Raw genomic sequence first — 19604 nt, forward strand, 5'->3', positions numbered from 1 at the left:
CCGAAGGCAGCCGCTTAACTGACTGAGCCACCCAGGCGCCCCTAAAATCTTTTTTAAAAAAATAAATAAAAAATGAAAAATAGGGGCGCCTGGGTGGCTCAGTCGTTAAGCGTCTGCCTTCGGCTCAGGTCATGATCCCAGGGTCCTGGGATCGAGCCCCGCATCGGGCTCCCTGCTCGGCGGGAAGCCTGCTTCTCCCTCTCCCACTCCCCCTGCTTGTGTTCCCTCCCTCTCTGTGTCTCTCTCCGTCAAATAAAATCTTTAAAAAGTAATAATAATAATTTTTTAAAAGTTTTCAGAGATGATCCTGGAGTCCCGGGATCGAGTCCCGCATCGGGCTCCCTGCTCAGCAGGGAGTCTGCTCCTCCCTCTCCCGCTCCCCTCTCTTGTGCTCTCTCTCTCTCAAATAAATAAATAAAATCTTTAAAAAAAAAAATAAAAAAATAAAAGTTTTCAGAGATGTATAAATTTTTAACTTAGTTCTCTCATCTCTTAACGGTAAAGTCTTTGTCTTGACGTAGATATCTTAACTCCTTCAAAATTAAGTTATTATTTACTTTGTAGATAGATACAGAGTTAGAAAGATTCATAGTAAATTAGATTGGCATATCCAAACTTGTCAAACAAGTAATACTGCCCACTTTCCATAAGCCACTCAGAGTTTAAAAAACACTGGAGCAAAAGTGCAAATTCAAATTACAACCCAGATTTGCAACCAACTCTGAAAAAAAAAAGTTTCTATGGAAACTTTTTCAGGGTCTTCTAAGAGAAAACAATTCTTAAAACCTAGCATAGTATCAACAATATAGTCATAATGTGGGCATATAAACCTTAAAACAACACTTCAGCACACCAGTACCTAAATAATAATGTTAAATGTTAGAAAAAGGGATAGCACTGGGCGCCTGGGTGGCTCAGTTGGTTAAGCAACTGCCTTCGGCTCAGGTCATGATCCTGGAGTCCCTGGATCGAGTCCCGCATTGGGCTCCCTGCTCGGCAGGGAGTCTGCTTCTCCCTCTGACCCTCCCCCCCTCTCATGTGCTCTCTCTCATTCTCTCTCTCTCAAATAAATAAAATCTTTAAAAAAAAAAAAGAAAAAAAAGAAAAAGGGATAGCACTATTGTGACACACCCGTAAGAAATATAAAAAATAGCAAAGTAGAAAATTTCAACTAATATTATTAACGTTTACAGACATCCAATAAGTAACTTACAAAGCATTATGTAATAAAGCTTTTCTACAGATGTTCATCTTACATCCCAAAACATTTTCAAGGAGGGAAAAAAAAAAACAATTAGAAGCAAGGAATGAGCAGAACTAAATTACCAGTGGCAACATTTATATGCTACCTTACAAAGTGAAACATTTAAAAGAAAAGGAAGATATAAGAACAAAACAGATACTAAACTTTCCTGAAACACTAGGCATCCTTGTGCTCGTTATTTAATTAAGAACTAAAATGGCCACATTACACAATGCAACGTGATTTAACAATGACGTCATTTACAGAAAGCCACTGGAATGAATAAATAGGAGCAACTGAAAAGGTCCGAGGACTGTCTTCTCAGTCATTTCAAATCAATGAATCCACCTTAGTTTTAAAGGAGACTTTTTCTACTTAAATTGAAATCAGTTAAAAGCACTAATATCACCTTCAGAAACAAATATTAGATTAAAAAGGCAAATGATGCAGAAACATTTGACATTGTATTTGATAAAGTGTATTATTTTAAAAGAGAAAAGTCTCTCAAATGATCTTTTGCAAAAGACTAATTCTGAACACATTTAAATCATCTAAACCTACTTGTCACTAGTATTCAAATACCCTAGTCTAAAATACAACTTTTTAATAAATTAGGTCTCAGCAATCTGACCCCAAGTTTAGCGACACCGTTGGCAAACTAACTCTGGTATCACATTCAACTTAACTTCTAAGAGAAGACATTTTCCTGACCTCGATAAAACCAAGCAGATGTGAATTTTTTATTTTTAGTGCCTGAAATTTGCTTCTTGAGTGAATTATAGCCATCAAGGAAATATGCTCTATTCTCCTGCCAAAGACTAGCCCTGAACTCTTTATTAGGCAGAACTCCCACGAAGTCATACAAACTGTCTTTCAAAGCTGCCCCCCCCCCCCCCCCCGGTCAACCTGGTGGAAGAGTTTTCAGGACACAGGAGTGTCTGAGAAAAAACCTGAAGCTTTAAACTGGAAAAAAACAAGATCTGTGAGAGTGTAACTACAAAATGAGAGGAAAGAGTGCTGATAACTGGGAAACAGTGTTGATTTAAAAACAAAAAACAAAACAAAACAAAAAAAGCTGATAAAAAAAAAAAACCTCAGAGCCCATAGATCATTTCACTGTCTGGAAACTAAACTCAGTTTACTGGGTGGTCCCTTCCTCACTACCACCCACCAGGGGCTGAGCCATAAAAAACACAGGATACTAAGATGGCTGGCTTACTTTGGTTCTAAGTTTGTGCCTTTGCCTGTGTATTCAGCAAACAGAAATAAACCCTGAAAGTCAACAGGAGAGCTTAAACAATTTCTAAAAGATGGTTTTTAAAAATAATAAATATAAACAGACTAAGTGAACACCATGGAAGTTGCAGTCTTCCACAACCATGTAATAATGTCTCACTTTGTAGAGTGCTATGTATCTATCCACTTATCTACAGATGATTTCACATCCAAGGCTCTTTCTACAACATTATACTGCCAAGAGATTGAGTTTTTCCAGTAAAATTACTATATACCAGAAAAGGGGGTAAAATGAGACATTTTTTAGCAGCCAGGCAACAGATGAACAGCACTAAAGCTTCTAGGAAATGATTTTATTATCTTTCATTAAGGATAAAGTTGACCAATTGAAGGGAGAAAAATGTTGCACAAGTATGACCAACCAGAAAGGAGGAAACTTTTCTCTTCGGAAACCACTATTAATGAGGCAACCAATCTCAACTCACAAAATGGCCTTTCAGAAACTCATTCTCTCATTAGAGAATGTCAAGCTGCTGCTACTTCACAGAAAGGCATGCATTTTTTTGAGCTCTGAGACCATCCATAATAGCTAGGTAGCCCTATCCTATGACATATTAAATGGCAGACTTCCCCAGAGCATGATTTAGCAATGAGAGTGCCTAATAACTGTTCTCTAAAGCCTAAGTTCTAAACCTTTTTAGAAATTTGCAAGGATCCAAATTATTACTAAATGGAACAATCCCACAGCTTTGCTTTCCTTTGAGGAAGAGCAAACTGCTGGATACAACCTAAGAGCAAAGAGAAAACAAACATGCTAGTGTAGCAAGTGTCTAATTTTCCAGGCTGCTGTTTAGTTTTAACTTTTCCCACTTCTACGGCCAGCCATAAATTTTAGCCTATGAAACACTTGCCACATCTAGAGCATTAAACTTTAAAGAAGCAAAGATATCTTTTCTAAAACATTTTTAACAATCTAAAGGATTTCTCACATCCTAAGTTAAAACTAATAGGTAATGCCTTACACAAGAACTAATTACAAGCCCTAGCTGACTTGTATGTAGTCTCACCACTTACTTAACTGCTTCTCTGTAACTCAATGTCCTCATCTAGAAAATAAGGCAGTTGTACTAGATGACTTCTTAGGTCCCTTCCAGCTCTTTCCATTCTTAGATCTCCCAATCATTAAGAAAACTGTTAACTTGTTAAGGCTCAAAATGTAGTCATTTTAAACACACCTCAAAAATGTAAGAAAGTGGGCACCTGGGTGGCTCAGTCGGTTAAGCATCTGCCTTCAGCTCAAGTCATGATCCCAGGGTGCTACGATGGAGTCCCGCATCAGGCTCCCTGCTCGGTGGGGAGTCTCCTTCTCCCTCTACCCCCCACCCCTGCTTATGATCTCTCTTTCTCTCTCTCTAAGCTCTCTCTTTCTCTAATAAATAAAATCTTAACCAAAAAAAAAAAAAAAAAAAATGTGGGGTGCCTGGGTGGCTCAGTCGTTAAGCATCTGCCCTTGGCTCAGGTCATGATCCCAGGGTCCTGGGATCGAGCCCCGCATCGGGCTCCCCGCTCTGTGAGAAGCCTGCTTCCCCCTCTCCCCCTCCCCCTGCTTGTCTTCCCTCTCTCACTGTGTCTCTGTCAAATGAATAAATAAAATCTTTAAAAAAAGAAAAAAATGTAAGAAAGTTAGGGAACCTGAGCAGACCTCCCGCCCACCATTTTCCAAAACTGCAGGAGGCAGGAAATATGGTTGTCTATTTATCTTTTTTTTTTTTTTTAAGATTTTATTTATTTATTTGACAGAGAGAGACACAGCAAGAGAGGGAACACAAGCAGAGGGGGTGGGAGAGGGAGAAGCAGGCTTCCCGCGGAGCAGGAAGCCCGATGTGGGGCTTGATGCGGGGCTCGATCCCAGGACCCTGGGATCATGACCCGAGCCGAAGGCAGATGCTTAACAACTGAGCCACCCAGGCGCCCCTGTTATCCTCTTTTATATAAGAACCAATCTAAAGGGCGCCTGGGTGGCTCAGTCGTTAAGCGTCTGCCTTCGGCTCAGGTCATGATCCCAGGGTCCTGGGATCGAGTCCCACATCGGGCTCCCTGCTTGGCGGGAAGCCTGCTTCTCCCTCTCCCACTCCCCCTGCTTGTGTTCCTGCTCTCGCTGTGTCTCTCTCTGTCAAATAAATAAATAAAATCTTTAAAAAAAAAAGGAAAAAAAAAGAACCAATCTAAATGAAAAGAGAACTCTACAATAAAAGTAAACAATTCATAAACCCACATATATTCCAATAAAACTAAGTTTGGTGATATTAAACTATTTCCCATCATAATTTTTATATATCATGCAAGAATGTAAAAATCTATAGTATCCTGGGTGGCGCAGTGGGTTAAAGTGTCCAATTCTTGGGGCGCCTGGGTGGCTCAGATGGTTAAGCGTCTGCCCTCAGCTCAGGTCATGATCCCAGTGACCTGGGATCGAGCCCCACATCGGGCTCCCTGCTCAGCAGGAAGCCTGTTTCTCCCTCTCCCTCTGCTGCTGCTTCCCCTGCTTGTACACTCTCTCTCTCTCTGTCAAAAATAAATAAAATCTTAAAAAAATAAAAAAGTCCAATTCTTGATTTTGGCTCAGGTCTGATCTCAGGGTCATCAGACTGAGCCCAGCGTCAGACTCCACACTAAGCTCAGAGTTGGCTTGGGTTTCCCTCTCCCTCTGCCCCTCCCCACTCAAATAAATAAATCTTGAAAAAAATCTTGTGCTCTTTATTAAAGATTAGCTCCATCACCACAGAATTTAAAATAAATTCTAAATAGACTTTCACTTTTTTAAATGGACATATCTCAAATTAACCAACAGTGAAACACTATTCAAAATGAATAGCTGAATATTGTGGTCAACTGATTCAACATACATTCCAATACATACCTCTTCCCTGAGGACTCTTTCCCTTCAATGCTCTCCGTATTCTTAATTCCTCTCAACTCCACCTCCCCACTCCATTTCAGGCCTTACTCTCCCTTTCTCTCCCCTCCCTTCTTAACCATATGCTACTTTAAAAGCAGTCTAGGAAGTGGTTCTCCTAGCTAGGAAGTACCAGAATCACCTAGGAAGCTTACTGAAAATATGTAAGGGGACGCAGACAGATTCTACTTTTAAGATAACTAGAAGTTTTTTGTTTTGTTTTTTTTTAAGATTTTATTTATTTATCTGACAGACAGACAGCGAGAGAGGGAACACAAGCAGGGGGAGTGGGAGAGGGAGAAGCAGGCTTCTCACTGAGCAGGGAGCCCGATGCGGGGCTCGATCCCAGGACCCTGGGATCATGACCTGAGCCGAAGGCAAACCCTTAACGACTGAGCCACCCAGACGCCCCGATAACTAGAAGTTTAAAAAATTAAACCTTAACTAACCAGCTTGCTCAGAGGGTAGGATATTCTAGCTAACTAGAGATTAACTATGTAACTTTTTTTGTTGAAAATCCTTCTGGAACCCGCTATATCACCTTTCCCTCACTTAAGAGTTACAGTTCGGGGCGCCTGGGTGGCTCAGTAGTTAAGCGTCTGCCTTCGGCTCAGGTCGTGATCTCAGGGTCCTGGGATCGAGCCCCACATCGGGCTCCCCTGTCGGCGGGAAGCCTGCTTCTCCCTCTCCCACTCCCCCTGCTTGTGTTCCCTCTCTCTCTGTGCCTCTCTCTGTCAAATAAATAAATAAAAAATCTTTAAAAAAAAAAAAGTTACAGTTCATAAGAAATACCTGATTATTTAATAACTGTCCTACAAATAGATCGAGTTTATAATCAATTCTCATCCTATGAAGCGGTGGGCCTGCAGCCCCAATAAAGTTCTCGAGGTAAGAATGGTTTACATTTTTAAAGGGTTGTAAAAAGACAAACAAAAAAGAATACTATGTGGCCCACAAGACCTAAAATATTTACTATCTGGCCCTTTATAGAAAAAATTTGCTGACCCTTGTTCTGTAGTACCAAAAGCACTGGAAGTACAGTGACCCCAGGGACACTGCCCAGAAATGCTCCTTTCTCCTAAGATTAACTGAAAAAAAAGTTTCCGTTAAGTCGGTTCCAAATGACTTAAATAGAATCATTGCTATTTCTCTAATCGACTTGCCCTCTAGAAACTGTTACCCACAAAAATCTCTATTTCCTTCTTTAGACTCAACAGTTTCAGTTAAGATGTTAGTTAGCTCTGGAAATTAATGTAAAAGATTGGAAGCCTTACCTGGGGCGTTTGCTATAGCCAAGGGCAGGCTTGGAAGCTGGTGCACCTGGATTCCTGAAGCACCCAATGCACTGAGGTTAATGGTCTGGAGGCCAGGCATGGAGGAGAGCTGAGCAGCATTCACAGTGACTGTGCCGGTAGGGATGGAGGCAGCTGAGGCAATGGGTGTAAGGGTGGTATTGCTGCTGCTGGTCTGCCCCAAGGAAACACCCTGCATTGGGGCCAAGGTGATTGTCTGGGCCTGTGGGTTCTGAACTTGGAGATTCTGCAGCTGAAGAGTCTGCCAACTGACCTGTCCATTGGGCCCCACTGTTGGTGTCCGGATGATGATGGGGCCAGAGTTTGGAACAGCCTGAAGCTGGAGATTCTGGAGGGTTTCCTGGGAGATAGCTTGGGTTGTAAAGGTCTGCCCTGACAATGGTGCCGCTTGAAGGGCCTGGAGAGCCTGTCCCCCTTGAACTAGCTGAGGCTGGATAAGAATTTGTTGCTGCTGCTGCGTCTGCTGGTTTTGCTCTCCCTCTTTTTGCTGACTTGCTTGCAGAGAGCCTCCAGATGTCTGGTTCTGCTGGATGTTTAGAGCATCAGACCCCTGTAGCCCACTGACCCTCTGGGGTGTCTGCCCTTGAGAGTTGGTCCCTGCTGATCCGCTGGTGGTAAAGTTCATAATTCCCATGTTGCTGGTGGTTGTAGTTGTTGAGTAGCTATTGGCATTGGTGAAAAAGGAGCTGGAACTGGCTTGTGATGATACCAAACTGGCAGAACTGATGGCAGTCCCTGAGGTGGAGGGCTGTGAGCCACTCTCCTGGGACCCAGAGCTGCTGATAGTGACTGCCTGAGAGCTAGGAGTCAAGGTAGCTGCAGAAACGCTGTTGACAGGTAGCAGGGTGATATTCCCATTCAGGGCCACTGGTACGTTGGTCACATACTGAGTCTGTCCTGAGAGTACATTATTAGCCAGGCCCTGGAGGGGGACAGCCTGCTGGAGTAGGTTTGGCATAGCAGCAATGATGTTGCCTCCACTTCCTCGATTTGTGATGATCTGTTGGTTTGCACCTGGTATGATCTGTATCTGACCAGAACCATCCTGCTGTACTTGGGCCCCAGTGGCTGCGAACTGCAGCTGCTGCCCATCAACGGTCTGGAACTGTGGGATTACTTGATACTGAATATTAGGCATCACTCCAGGTAACCCTGTCAGGACTTGCTGGTTCTGTAAATTGGAGGTGGCAGCCACAACATACTGCCCACCAGAGACCGTGCGATTCTTGGAAGACTCACCGCCATTGCTGCCATTGGTACTGCTGCCACTCTGTTCCTTTGAGGTAGGGGTAGCCCCAGAGGAGGAAGAGATGATCTGCCAGCCATTGGCACCCTGTGAAAGCTGTGTGGCTGTGAGGTCAAGCTCACCTGTGCCCCCTGACTGGCTTGGGCCCTGGGAGTTGTTGCTGTTTTCATTGGGTGACTCAATTCTGCTGCAAGTTGCTGCCAGCAGAGCCAGAGGGGATGGCTGGGATTCCTGGCCAGAAAATAAGGGAGAGGATAGGAGTTAGTTTAGTGACACCCAGCTGCCAGCCCAGGGGGCAGTATAAAACAAGTAAATAGCAAAACAATGCAGACAAAGAGGGAAAGAAAGGAAGGAAAGAAAGCTAAGAAAGGAGAAAGGAAAGGAAAGGAAAAAGGAGAAAGGAAAGGAAAGGAAAGAAGGAAGGAAGACAGAAAGAAAGAAATAGCTGACCTATCTATACTGCTGAAATCCTCATCTTGGGGATCTGCCAATCATTTGTCTCACTATGCTAACTTCCTTAGCTAAAAAATGGTTTAGCCCCTTCCTAAAAATGTTTCTGTGAAAAGACAATCATCTAAGAATATCCACATTCTCTTAACTTCTCCCCCACTCTGTCCTGATCATCACTTACCTGCCCTCCTCCTCCTCCACTGCTGCTACTGCCTGTGCTGCTGCTTCGAGCCTGAGAAAAGGCACCACCACCACCACTGCCCCCATTATTGCCACCAACTCCTTTTTCAATCTTCACCACAGCTGTCATTTCATCCATGGAGTGATCTTGGTCTAAAAAGAATTAAAAGATAAACAACTTAAAGCTGGGGGAAGGAAAAGGGTAAGGTGAGGAGGAGTAAAAGACACTATGATGAAAAAGAAATAATTAACAGTTAAGATGAAAGGCACTAGTGTAAAAAAAAAAAAGTGGAGTGGAGAAAGGGCAGTTGTAGGACATCCAGAACACAGTAGCGCTAAAACTGGGTCTCAATTCTCCCTTGCACAAAATTAAACCCAGAAAACATTAAAAATGTACTTTTCACATAGGAAATGTGAGGGGCGGTGGACATGTTCAAAGGGTTTCAAGATACAAAAAATTATCCTGGTGAAAAAAAGGAGAAGGATAGGTAAGGCAAAAAACAACATGTGGGTGGATGGAAAGCTTGCTAAAATTAGGGTCAAAGGATATGGAGAAAGAGAAAAATTCAAGTGTAAAAAGGACCAAGAGGAGAAGAGGGGAAAAGGGAAAAGAACAAATAAAAAGTGTGAGTGGGGAAACATTTGTGAATACTGCTAAGGGGCTAAAAGGGTCCAGGGGTTAGGAATCTGGAGGTTTCGGGGCGGACAGAGGGCGGGCCCTTAGAGGGAAAGGGCGGTTTCGGGGTGAGGGGCGTGGAAAGGGCGGGACGGTGGGGGGGAGGGGAAACCTACGGGGGGAGGGGAGGGCCTTGGGGCAGGCGGCGACCAGAGGGCGGACCAGGGAGGCGGTTGGCCCGGGCGGGGCCTGCACTGCTCGGGCCGCCCCCGCGGCTCCAGCCCCCGGCGGGAGGAGCCTCAGGCGGGCGGCCGAATAGTGGGGGGTAAGGCCCGTCCCCCGTGGCCGGGGCGGGCAGGGGGCGGGCGAGGCCACGCTGCCCCCTCCCCCGGGGCGGGCGGCCCATCCCCCTCTTTCTCGCAGGCCCCGCCACTGCCCCTTCTCCCTCCCTTCCCTCCGCCCCGGGCGGGACCAAGGCCGCCGCCGCCGCCTCCCGCCCGCCCCCCCTCACGGCGGGGACCGCCCGGTCGGCCCTCGCGCGCGCCCCCTCATTCCCCTCCCACCCCTAAGCTTGGAGTGGACTCATCCTTACCGCTCATGGTGGCAGCTGAGGGACGAGCTCAAGGGGGTCCTGTCCGGGGGGGTTGGGGGGGGCCGGGAAAAACGCGGACGCTGACGAGGCAAGCGAACCCGGACCGGACAGGGAGGGGGGGGGTAAGGAGGAGGGAGCAGCGCGCCACAAGCCCGGCCTAGGCTCCGCCCCCTAGCTGCTGCCCCGCCCAATGAGGGAGGGAGAAAGGAGGGACTTGCAGAAGAAAGACGGGTAGGTTGTCCAATGACAAGACTCGCTTGCTTTCTAAGGCGTGTAAGACCAAGTTGCGTGCCTGGTGTCCGCCCAAGGAGGCCGCCCTCTCAGTTTTAAAGGCCAATGAAAGACGCAGGAAGTGAGGATGGGCGGGAACTAGTGATGATAGGCTTGGAAAGAAACCAGTTAACTGCCAGGCGGGCTCCCTGAACGGTAGGGATAGGAAGAACTTTGATTGGAATGACAGAACAACGACCAACCAGAACGCTGGACATGCCTGGGCAAAGTCCCCGGTGGGAGGCGGTAAGAAGTAGGCAGAAATGGGATAGGATGAAGCTGATCAAAACCAATCAGAAATCAGGCGGGCAGCCAAGAAAGTTATGATTGGATTAACACTGAAAAAAGACACGATAGGACGCAAATTGACGTGAATGAAAAGCCAATTAAACGCTGAATGGACTCTGAGGGCGGGATTTTGGAGTGGGCAGAGGAGAATTGGCGTCTCCCTCAGTCACTCAGTCCAATGAGGTGGCGAAGGAAGCCAGGCACCGCCTCCAGCTTGGCCAATGGGCGCTACTAGAGCCTCGGTCCTGGGGGGAGGGAGCAGGGCTGTGCCAAGAGGAGTCCGTCGCCATTTTGGCCCTCCTCAAGGGACGTCTTTACAGTGATTAGGTGGCATGCTTCAGTGGAGCCCTGCTGCTCAACAAGTGTCAGAGCCAAGACAGTTGGTGCGCAGTTTTACCTCACCACCAGGGCTCGTTTGAGCCTTCACTTACCCGTTCTTAAAAGTACCTCTTAAGTCTCACCCTTCCCGGGGTTGGGCGGGCAGGCGGGCGGATGCCTCTGAATGTGGGTGTAAGCCCTGTGGGTGCGTGCACGACGAAATCTGGCGACGCGCTCATACAGTTAATACCGAGCTGAGAATTCGCAAGGGCTCTGTGAGACCAGCAAACGCCATTTTATTAACTTCTCCCAGATAAAAGTGCTAAATACTTAATTTTTGTGGGGTTAACTTTTCAAGAGTTGGTCTTTGAGGCTAAAAGACATTGGAGAACCTCCCAGAGTCAATGTCCTATAAGCCACTTCCTGTTTCTCCCCTTTATTGTAAATACCGTCTAAGCATAAAGCAGGATGGCAAGATAAAGAGTTCCTGCATTTGTAACTACAAAGTTAAAGGACGTTTTTCCCGAGGCACTTGAATTTCTGGCCTCCCATTCCACCTCCCCTTTTTCCTGATTTTGGTGGGGGCGGCCTGGGTGACTTGTCAATGACATGGAGGTTATTCATTCTCTGTAGCCCCTTGTATCTTACATGTTGTCACTAAATTATTTACAATTCAGCACTTCGTGATGTGTTGTTATGTTTTAAAGTCTGGATCCCCCTGGGGCGCCTGGGTGGCTCAGTCAGTTAAGCATCTGCCTTCGGCTCAGGTCATGATCTCAGGGTTCTGGGATCGAGTCCCAAATCGGGCTCTCTGCTCTGCAGAGAGCCTGTTTCTCCCTCTCCCCCTGCTCTTCTCTCTCTCCGTCAAATAAATAAATAAAATCTTAAAATAATAATAATAATAATAAAGCCTGGATCCCCCCTAAAACAGGCCTCCGCCCCTTTGCGTAGGCCCTGAAGAAAGTGAAGTGATTGTTAAATGCCTACTGTGTTAGGTGCCTAGGTCAGTTAAACATTCTGCCTCTTTGTGTCATGCTCATAAGGAAAATATCGGTACTAGAGAAGTTACGTATTTTATAAGAAATTTAGGCTGGGAAATAACTGGCCCAAACTCACAAAGCTAGTAAGTTGTAGTGCCAGATTCCAGTCCAGAACAGTCCCACAAAAAGTCTTCTATAGATTCTTTTTTTTTTTTTTAAGATTTTTATTTATTTGTTTAACACAGAAAGAGAGAGAGCACAAGTAGGCAGAGCAGCAGACAGAGGGAGAGGGAGAAGCAGGCTCTCCGCCGAGCAGGGAGCCCAATGCGGGGCTCGATCCCAGGACCCTGGGATCATGACCTGAGCCAAAGGCAGCCACTTAACAACTGAGCCACCCAGGCGCCCCAAGTCTTCTATAGATTCTTAAATGAATAAAGCATGCCTGGTATAACCATTTATAAAAATGGGCTTAATAAAATTATATATATATAATTTTTTTTAATGTCTTTGTATTGTTCCCTTCTAGCTCCTGAAAAAAAAAAATCTCTAACTTCTAGGACAGCTCAAATGGCATCATACTCTTGTGTACCTTTATATAAAACATCACATTACATTACAAATCACAATAGCATCTCCCTAGATCAAAGTTTCTCAAAATATAATGTCAAACAGTCTCTATCCAAACTCTTGGCTGCTTTGTTTAAAAAGGTAGATTCCGGGGTGCCTGGGTGGCTCAGTCAGTTTAGTGGCTGCCTTCAGCTCAGGTCATGATCTCAGGGTCCTGGGATCTAGCCCCGCATCAGGCTCCCCTCCTCCCACTCATGTGCACTCTCTCACTCTCACTCTCTCTCAAATAAATAAAATCTTAAAAAAAAAAAAAAAAAAACTTCTCTGGGCTTCCTCATGTATAAAATAGGAATAATGAAAATCTATCAAATAAATAAATAGATAGATCAATAAAAAGGTAGATTCCTAGTCTCCCTCTCGGTAGTAAATCGGTGAATCAGATTCTCTGGGGTGAGGCTTGAGAATATGCATTTTTAACTAATTCTTTCAAGCTGATTAGTCCCTAAGGCAAAGTTTAAGAAACAAAAAGGGATGAAACTGTAAAGAAGAAACAGAAGGGAAGAAACTTCCTGGATGGTGGCGCCTGGGTGGCTGAGTCGTTAAGCGTCTGCCTTCGGCTCAGGTCATGATCCCGGGTCCTAGGATCGAGCCCTGCATCGGGCTCCCTGCTCCGCGGGGAGCCTGCTTCTCCCTCTCCCACTCCCCCTGCTTGTGTTCCCTCTCTCGCTGTGTCTCTCTCTGTCAAATAAATAAATAAAATCTTAAAAAAAAAAAAAAAAAAGAAACTTCCTGGATGTTAGAAACTGCATTAGTCAGCTTTGTAAACCAAGCTCTGGAGATTCTAACAGCTGTTTAATGTATTCAGCAAAAGACCACACCTAAACTTGCCGGGGATGGGGGTGGGTGGGGGAGGAGCTAACATAGAGCGGTCCTCTGAATGTTTCCTGTATATACGTATTGTCTAACTTAATCCTTTCAATTAATTTAAATTGCCATCCCCTTTTACAGATGAGAAAATTGAGGCTCAAATACTTGAATTATGATGGTTCTGTTTAGTTCCAAAGCCTGTGTTTTATTCCCATGGTTCTAAGCTAGTCTATCCCTGAAATGGGAAATAGAGTTTGATTTTATCCTAGGTACTGAGAAAAAGGTCTACTTACTGATAAGAGAACAAATGGGCATGATCCATCTTGTCCAATTCATCTGTGAAAACCTGAACAAAATTTCTTTAAACAAAACTAAGATAAATTCTAAAAAAATGAATAACTTACTTCAAGGTTTCTCAAATCCCACACATGCCAGTGTCTGTCTACATAACCATTTGTGAAATCATTTAAATAACTCCTCATGACTGTGTTTAAAAAGCAACATGGGTACTTGAGAGATGTTTTACTTCAAAATCAATCATAATAGTACAGGCACTAAGTGGTAACATTCCAGAGTGGCAGTCAAGGTTCTTGTGGTCTGCCCTTTACTTATTCAGGTTCATCTTCCATTCTCTGTTGGACTCTTCCCCCAAAGCATTCTTTCTTGGGTCTCCATAGTCCAGAACCACAATTTACTCAGCTTACCCTCCTTCTGGGTTACCAACTCTTCCTCTTATCTTTGATAAGAATGACTTCTCTGAAGTCTTTTCCTAACTCCTCCAGATGGGATACTCTGTCCACTATGTTTTTATATACCTCCATTAGAGGTATCTAAATATCCAATCTCCTCCAACTAGATAAAAGCATTCTGAGGGCCTGGATAATGCCTTTTCACTTTGTATCCTCAGGGCCTAGCATATAATTGACACCCAGTAAACAAACACTTAAGTGAAAGAAGCCTAGTCCCCAAAATCCTGAATAGATCTCCAGATAATACAATGCCAATCTCCAGATAATACAATGCCAAGCCTGAATAGATCTCCAGATAATACAATGCCAACTCTCAGCCTTCAGTTGTTTGCCTTTTACAAATTAAATCATTCTTCCTGATTTTGAAGCCACTCTTGTTTTCATCAATTTTTCACTTGGGGCACCTGGCTGGCTTAGCTGGAAAGGTATGCGACTCTTAATCTTGGTGTAGTGAGTTCCAGCCCCATGTGGGTGTAGAAATTACTAAAAAAATAAACTTGGGAAAAAAAATTGTCCCACTTAGCAATCTGGTAACTGGGAACATTTTACAAAATAAAATATGTAGATATTTCAAAACCTTCCTTTTACACCATCACTGTAAACTTCCTTCTCAGTTAGCTTTCAACTACAGCTATTAAATACAAAACAGACTTGGGGCACCTGGGTGGCTCAGTTGGTTGAGCGTCTGCCTTTGGCTCGGGTCCTGATCCCAGGGTCCTGGGACAGAGCCCCATGTTGGGCTCCTTGCTGGGTGGGGAGCCTGCTTCTCCCTCTCCCTCTGCCTGCCGCTCCCCCCGCTTGTGCTCGCTAGCTCTCTCTGTAAAATAAATAAATAAAATCTCTTAAAAATAAATTGATAAATACAAAACAGATTAATTTTTTTGAGCGAGCTCGCACACATGCATGAGTCGGGGTGGGGGATGGGGGCTGAATCTCAGGCAGGCTCCACGCCCAGCACAGAGCCCTACACAGCTGCTCCATCCCACGATCCCACAACCCTGAGATACTAACCTGAGCTAAAACCAAGAGTCTGATGTTTAACCAACTGAGCCACTCAGGCGCCCCTAGATTTTTTTTTTTTTTTTTTACCTGTTCTGCCTACTCTAGGATAAAGAAGCTCAGGAAAGAAAAAGTAAGAGAGAGTCCCTGATAATAAAGTATCAACAGTCTTCTAAGCAAGAAAGCTTCTCTCTGAGCAAGAAAACAAGCCTAGAATTTTCACATCATGCTATCTAGGGTCATCTGAAGTGCAATGGTGACTGGAGAAGCTGGATGGATCATCACACACATCCCTGTCTTTTCAGGGCCCTGAAAAGGCAAAAAAAAAACTAAGAAAAGGACTGTAACAAATCTGGTTTCTGTTTGGGAACCCAGAACCTGTTGATGAGAAATCCAGGACTGAGTACAGATATTATTATTATCATTATTTAAAAGGACTCATTCTGTACCTTTGCTATGTCTTTATTTCCTTATTTGAGAACCATTGTGGTTCATCCCTGTCTATTCTGTACCTTGTACTCGGAAAGGCCTCTGTTCAGTCTGGCAACCTCTTGGTGGCTCTGGCGATCTTGAAGGCCTGGAGGGGGAAGAAGGGCTTGGGGGCTGGGAGGGGAAATGAGAGTTTTTGAGAGTTGGGAGGCATGGTCAACAACACAACTTAGTTATTGTTGGAGCTGAACTCTGGCCCAAACTTCTCGAATATTCTCTTTTCTGAGGGTTGCAAGATGACAGGCCTGACTTTAAACCCAGCTGATGGTCTCTAGAGCTTGAAGACACTTTGGCAAACAAAAGCAGAGGTGGTTTGAGGTGGTGGGAAAGAGAAGAGGAAGATCTGAGACTAAATTTCACAATCCATCTGCATTCTAGAGAGCTAGAGAGGCAGGCTCAGGCACCAGGAAGGCTCAGAGAGGAGCCTAGACCCCAAACTGAGCAAGCAGACAGCTTATCTGAACATTTAAATCTGCCCCCTATGGACTCCGGCTTGAAACAAACACATAATCAAAACATTTTCCTCCCCTAAAATATCCAAACCCTTCAGACTCTTCAGGGATCCTTAGCTCACCAGACCTGGAAGCATGCCAGTGCTTAATGCCAATTTACCCACCAGTCACCCCAACCCAGACCTCTGCACCCCAGGGGTGACTGCGGTCCTGCCTGGCAGTTTAGCATTCTAAGAAGAGTAAAGTTCCTCTTTTAACCAAAAATGAAACAGTTTCCTCTCCTGGGACAAATAGTCCTGAGTCCCCTCCAGAGTCCAGAGCTGAGTTACACCACTCCCAGCTTTCCATTCCCAGAAAGGAAAATGGCCCCAACAGGCCAGGCGCGTCAGAACTGGAAAAAGGACCCGGCCTCCCACAGGCTGGAGGAAGGAAGGGGAGGAGAAGGGAGGGGGGCCGGCCCGGTTTCCCCCTCCCACGGAACTGGGGCCACCCTAAGGGCGGGCGGAGGGCCGGGCTGGGGGAGGAGGGAGCTGGATTCATAAACAAACCCGCCTGGGCCACGAGGTGCCCAGAGGAATGGGGTGGGGTTTGCCGGCCTCTCGGGCCCAGCCTGGAGCTGGAAGTCTGGTGTGAGCTGGGCTGGGCCTCTCCACCCCCAGTTTCCGGAGAGGGGTGGGCCCTCTGGCTCTCCCCAACCGCAAACCCCTCCTTCCTGCTTTGCCCTCCCTCCCTTGGGCCGAGAAGCCAGCTGAAGTTCGTACAGGCAGAGGCGTGACACCTAACTTCTCGTCTCTTTTTTCCGGAAGTTTGCACTGTCCCCAGGACTAGTGGGTGGTTCCTGTGGGGAGAAGGCCCTGGAACACCATGTTCATTCCTTCCTGAAGTGGCCGGGAAGACGGTGCAGAGGGAAAGGTGGGAGGGGGAGGGAGCTGCACAGACTTTTGCCTCCAAGAGGGGTTTTCCCACCACTGCCCTGTTGCTGGTGCCCAGTTTAGAGGTAATCTTTACCAAGGCCTGCCTTTTTTCTGCTCTCCCATCCCCCACCACCGCAGGTGCTCAGACGTGCCTGGACAAAGGTCCCTGGGAGCCTCCCAGGAAGAACTTACCCGCAGTCACTCACAACAAAACTAGTGACTAACACCTGTAGATAGTATAGTTATCTCCTTACTGATTAGGAAGCACATTCAGGACTTGAGAAATGTGCCCAACCAAGGTCCCATGGCAGAATGAAACTCTCTGACAACAATTCTACTTCTCTGGCATTTCCAGAAGTATGGTGATGCACTTAACTACTGGTGGAATGTGAACATTTCTTTATGTGTTCTTGTAATTAGTTTTATTTTATTTTAAAGATTTTATTATTTGAGAGAGAGCACAAGGGGGGGAGGGGTAGAGGGAGACACAGACTCCCCACTGAGTAGGAGCCCAATGTGGGGTTCAGTCCCAGGACTGGGATCACGACCTGAGCCGAAGGCAGGCGCTTAACCGACTGAGCCACCCAGGCGCCCCTCTTGTAATTAATTTTAGAAAGAAATTGAACTACATACCAAACCTATCATTTCAGAGGGGGTGTTATGATAAAGAAAAAATGGTATACTATGGAACAAGGGGAGCCTGATAATGTTAAAAATTATGCAGGTGGAGTGGGAATGATTGAAGGTCTGGGGAAATAAACTGTACATTCTGGTTTCACCATCTAACATGCGGCTATTTCTAAGGAAGAATGGAAATTCTTAAGTGACTGGCTAGCTTAGATGGTACACAAGTTTCCTTCCATTCTAAAGTTTAAAAGCAATTAAAGAGTACTATAAGGCAGGAACCGGAAGCCAGAGAACAAGAAACACTGAGCTAGTAGAGTCAGGAATTTTCTTGAGCCACAGCCACAGCATCACCAGGCCTACCATCCAAGGGCCCGGAGCTGAAGAGGAAGGTTTCTTGCTCCCTGCAGTGGAGAGTGCAGGACAGCGTGAACAGGTCCTGGAATGGTTCCACCCCCAATCCTGGGGGATTTTGCCTGGTTAGTCTCCTCATTCCTGCCGGATGCACGCGGGACTGAAGGGAGGCACTGCTACCTGTGTAGTGTCTGTCGCAGAACTCTGCTCAGTCCTGCTCAAGGACAGCCAGTCCAAGCTGCCGACCTCAAGCTGATGCTTCTCTCAGTGCCTCCTCCCAGACCTCAACCCACTCTTTGCCTGTACACAGCAGCAGCCATGGAGGTTGGGGCTCAGTCGGAGCTCAGCTTCCCTGTCCATAGGGGGTTGACTGCCTAGGTCCCCTCAGGCTTAGCCTCCTCTCAGCTTCAAAAACAGAGTCAGACCACCAGACACGTGCATTATGTGTCCCTGATGTAATGTAATAGGAAAACTGCATCACCTACCAAGTATTCTTTCCAAAAATACGGAACCTGAATCTAAAGGAGTCTTTAGATGTAATCGCTGGCTTGCAGAAAATATGGGGGCTGGCGGAACAAGGTAAGTGGAAACACAAAGAAACAAATAAGAAAAATCCCAAAGGTAGGACATTATACAGGGCAATTGACTATTTATTCAACAAGTCAGTGGCATGGAAAAAAGAGGAGGAAGGGCTGTTCTTGCTTAAAAGACACTCAAGAGGCAAAACAATCACATGCAATATGATCCTATTTTGAACAATCACTTGTTAAAAGACACTCTGGGGACAGTTGGGAAAATTTGAATAAGGACTGGGTATTACATGATATTAAGGAATGATTGTTAATTTGGGGGGCATGATAATAGTATTGGGATTATATAAGGACATGTTTTTATTAGCAATGCATATTGAAATATTTAAGGGTTTAAAAAAAGAAATATTTAAGGGTTTACTGTCATGTCTATAAATTATTTTTAAAAATTTTATTTAGGGGCGCCTGGGTGGCTCAGTCGTTAAGCGTCTGCCTTCGGCTCAGGTCATGATTCCAGGTCCTGGGATCGAGCCCCACATCGGGCTCTCTGCTCGGCAGGAGGCCTGCTTCTCCCTCTCCCACTCCCACTGCTTGTGTTCCCTCTCTCGCTATGTCTCTCTCTGTCAAATAAATAAATAAAATCTTTAAAAAAAAATTAAAAAAAATAAAAATTTTATTTAAGTAAACTCTACTCCCCACGTGGGGCTCAAACTCAACGACCCTGAGTTCAAGTCACATGCTCTACTGACTGAGCCAGCCAAGCGCCCCTCATGTCTGTAAATTATCTTAGGATACTTATATTTATTTTTTTAAAAGATTTTATTTATTTATTTGACAGAGAGAGACACAGTGAGAGAGGGAACACAAGCAGGGGGAGTGGGAAAGGGAGAAGCAGGCTTCCCGCCGAGCAGGGAGCCAGATGCGGGGCTCCATCCCAGGACTCCAGGATCATGACACGAGCTGAAGGCAGATGCTCAACCGACTGAGCCACCCAGTTGCCCCTGTTTTTGTATTTTATAAGTTTTTTTTTGTATTTTAGTATTTTTGTATTTTATAATATATAATTATATAATACTTTATAATAAGCCCCCCATGCGGGCTCTTAGAATACTTTTAAAAAGAAATAACTGGGGGGGGGCGCCTGGGTGTTTCAGTTGTTAAGCGTCTGCCTTCGGCTCAGGTCATGATCCCAGGGTCCTGGGATTGAGCCCCTCATCAGGCTCCCTGCTCGGCGGGAAGCCTGCTTTTCCCTCTCCCACTCCCCCCTGCTTGTGTTCCCTCTCTCACTGTGTCTCTCTCTGTCAAATAAATAAATAAAATCTTAAAAAAATAATAAAATAAAATAAAATGGAATAACTGGTCGGGGGGAGG

General features: G+C 45.4%; 1 protein-coding gene across 2 annotated transcripts in view; it reads right to left on the reverse strand.

The window, feature by feature from the left end:
- Positions 1–9935, reverse strand: part of SP1 (Sp1 transcription factor) — a 55844-nt gene extending 45909 nt beyond the window's left edge. The window contains exons 1-3 of one of the 2 annotated variants that reach the window (XM_032420567.1): positions 9833–9935; positions 8626–8777; positions 6710–8225 (exon numbers count right to left, since the gene is read on the reverse strand). In XM_032420567.1, the coding sequence (XP_032276458.1) occupies positions 6710–8225; positions 8626–8777; positions 9833–9839 (1675 nt within the window). In that variant the 5' untranslated portion in view covers positions 9840–9935. Of the gene's footprint in view, positions 1–6709; positions 8226–8625; positions 8778–9416; positions 9481–9832 lie in introns of those variants that run through there. The other variant, XM_032420568.1, reaches the window with a different exon arrangement.
- Between the last annotated feature and the right edge of the window lie 9669 nt (positions 9936–19604).

This window comes from Phoca vitulina, unplaced genomic scaffold (genome assembly GCF_004348235.1).
Source record: "Phoca vitulina isolate PV1807 unplaced genomic scaffold, GSC_HSeal_1.0 scaffold23, whole genome shotgun sequence".
NCBI lineage: Eukaryota > Metazoa > Chordata > Mammalia > Carnivora > Phocidae > Phoca > Phoca vitulina.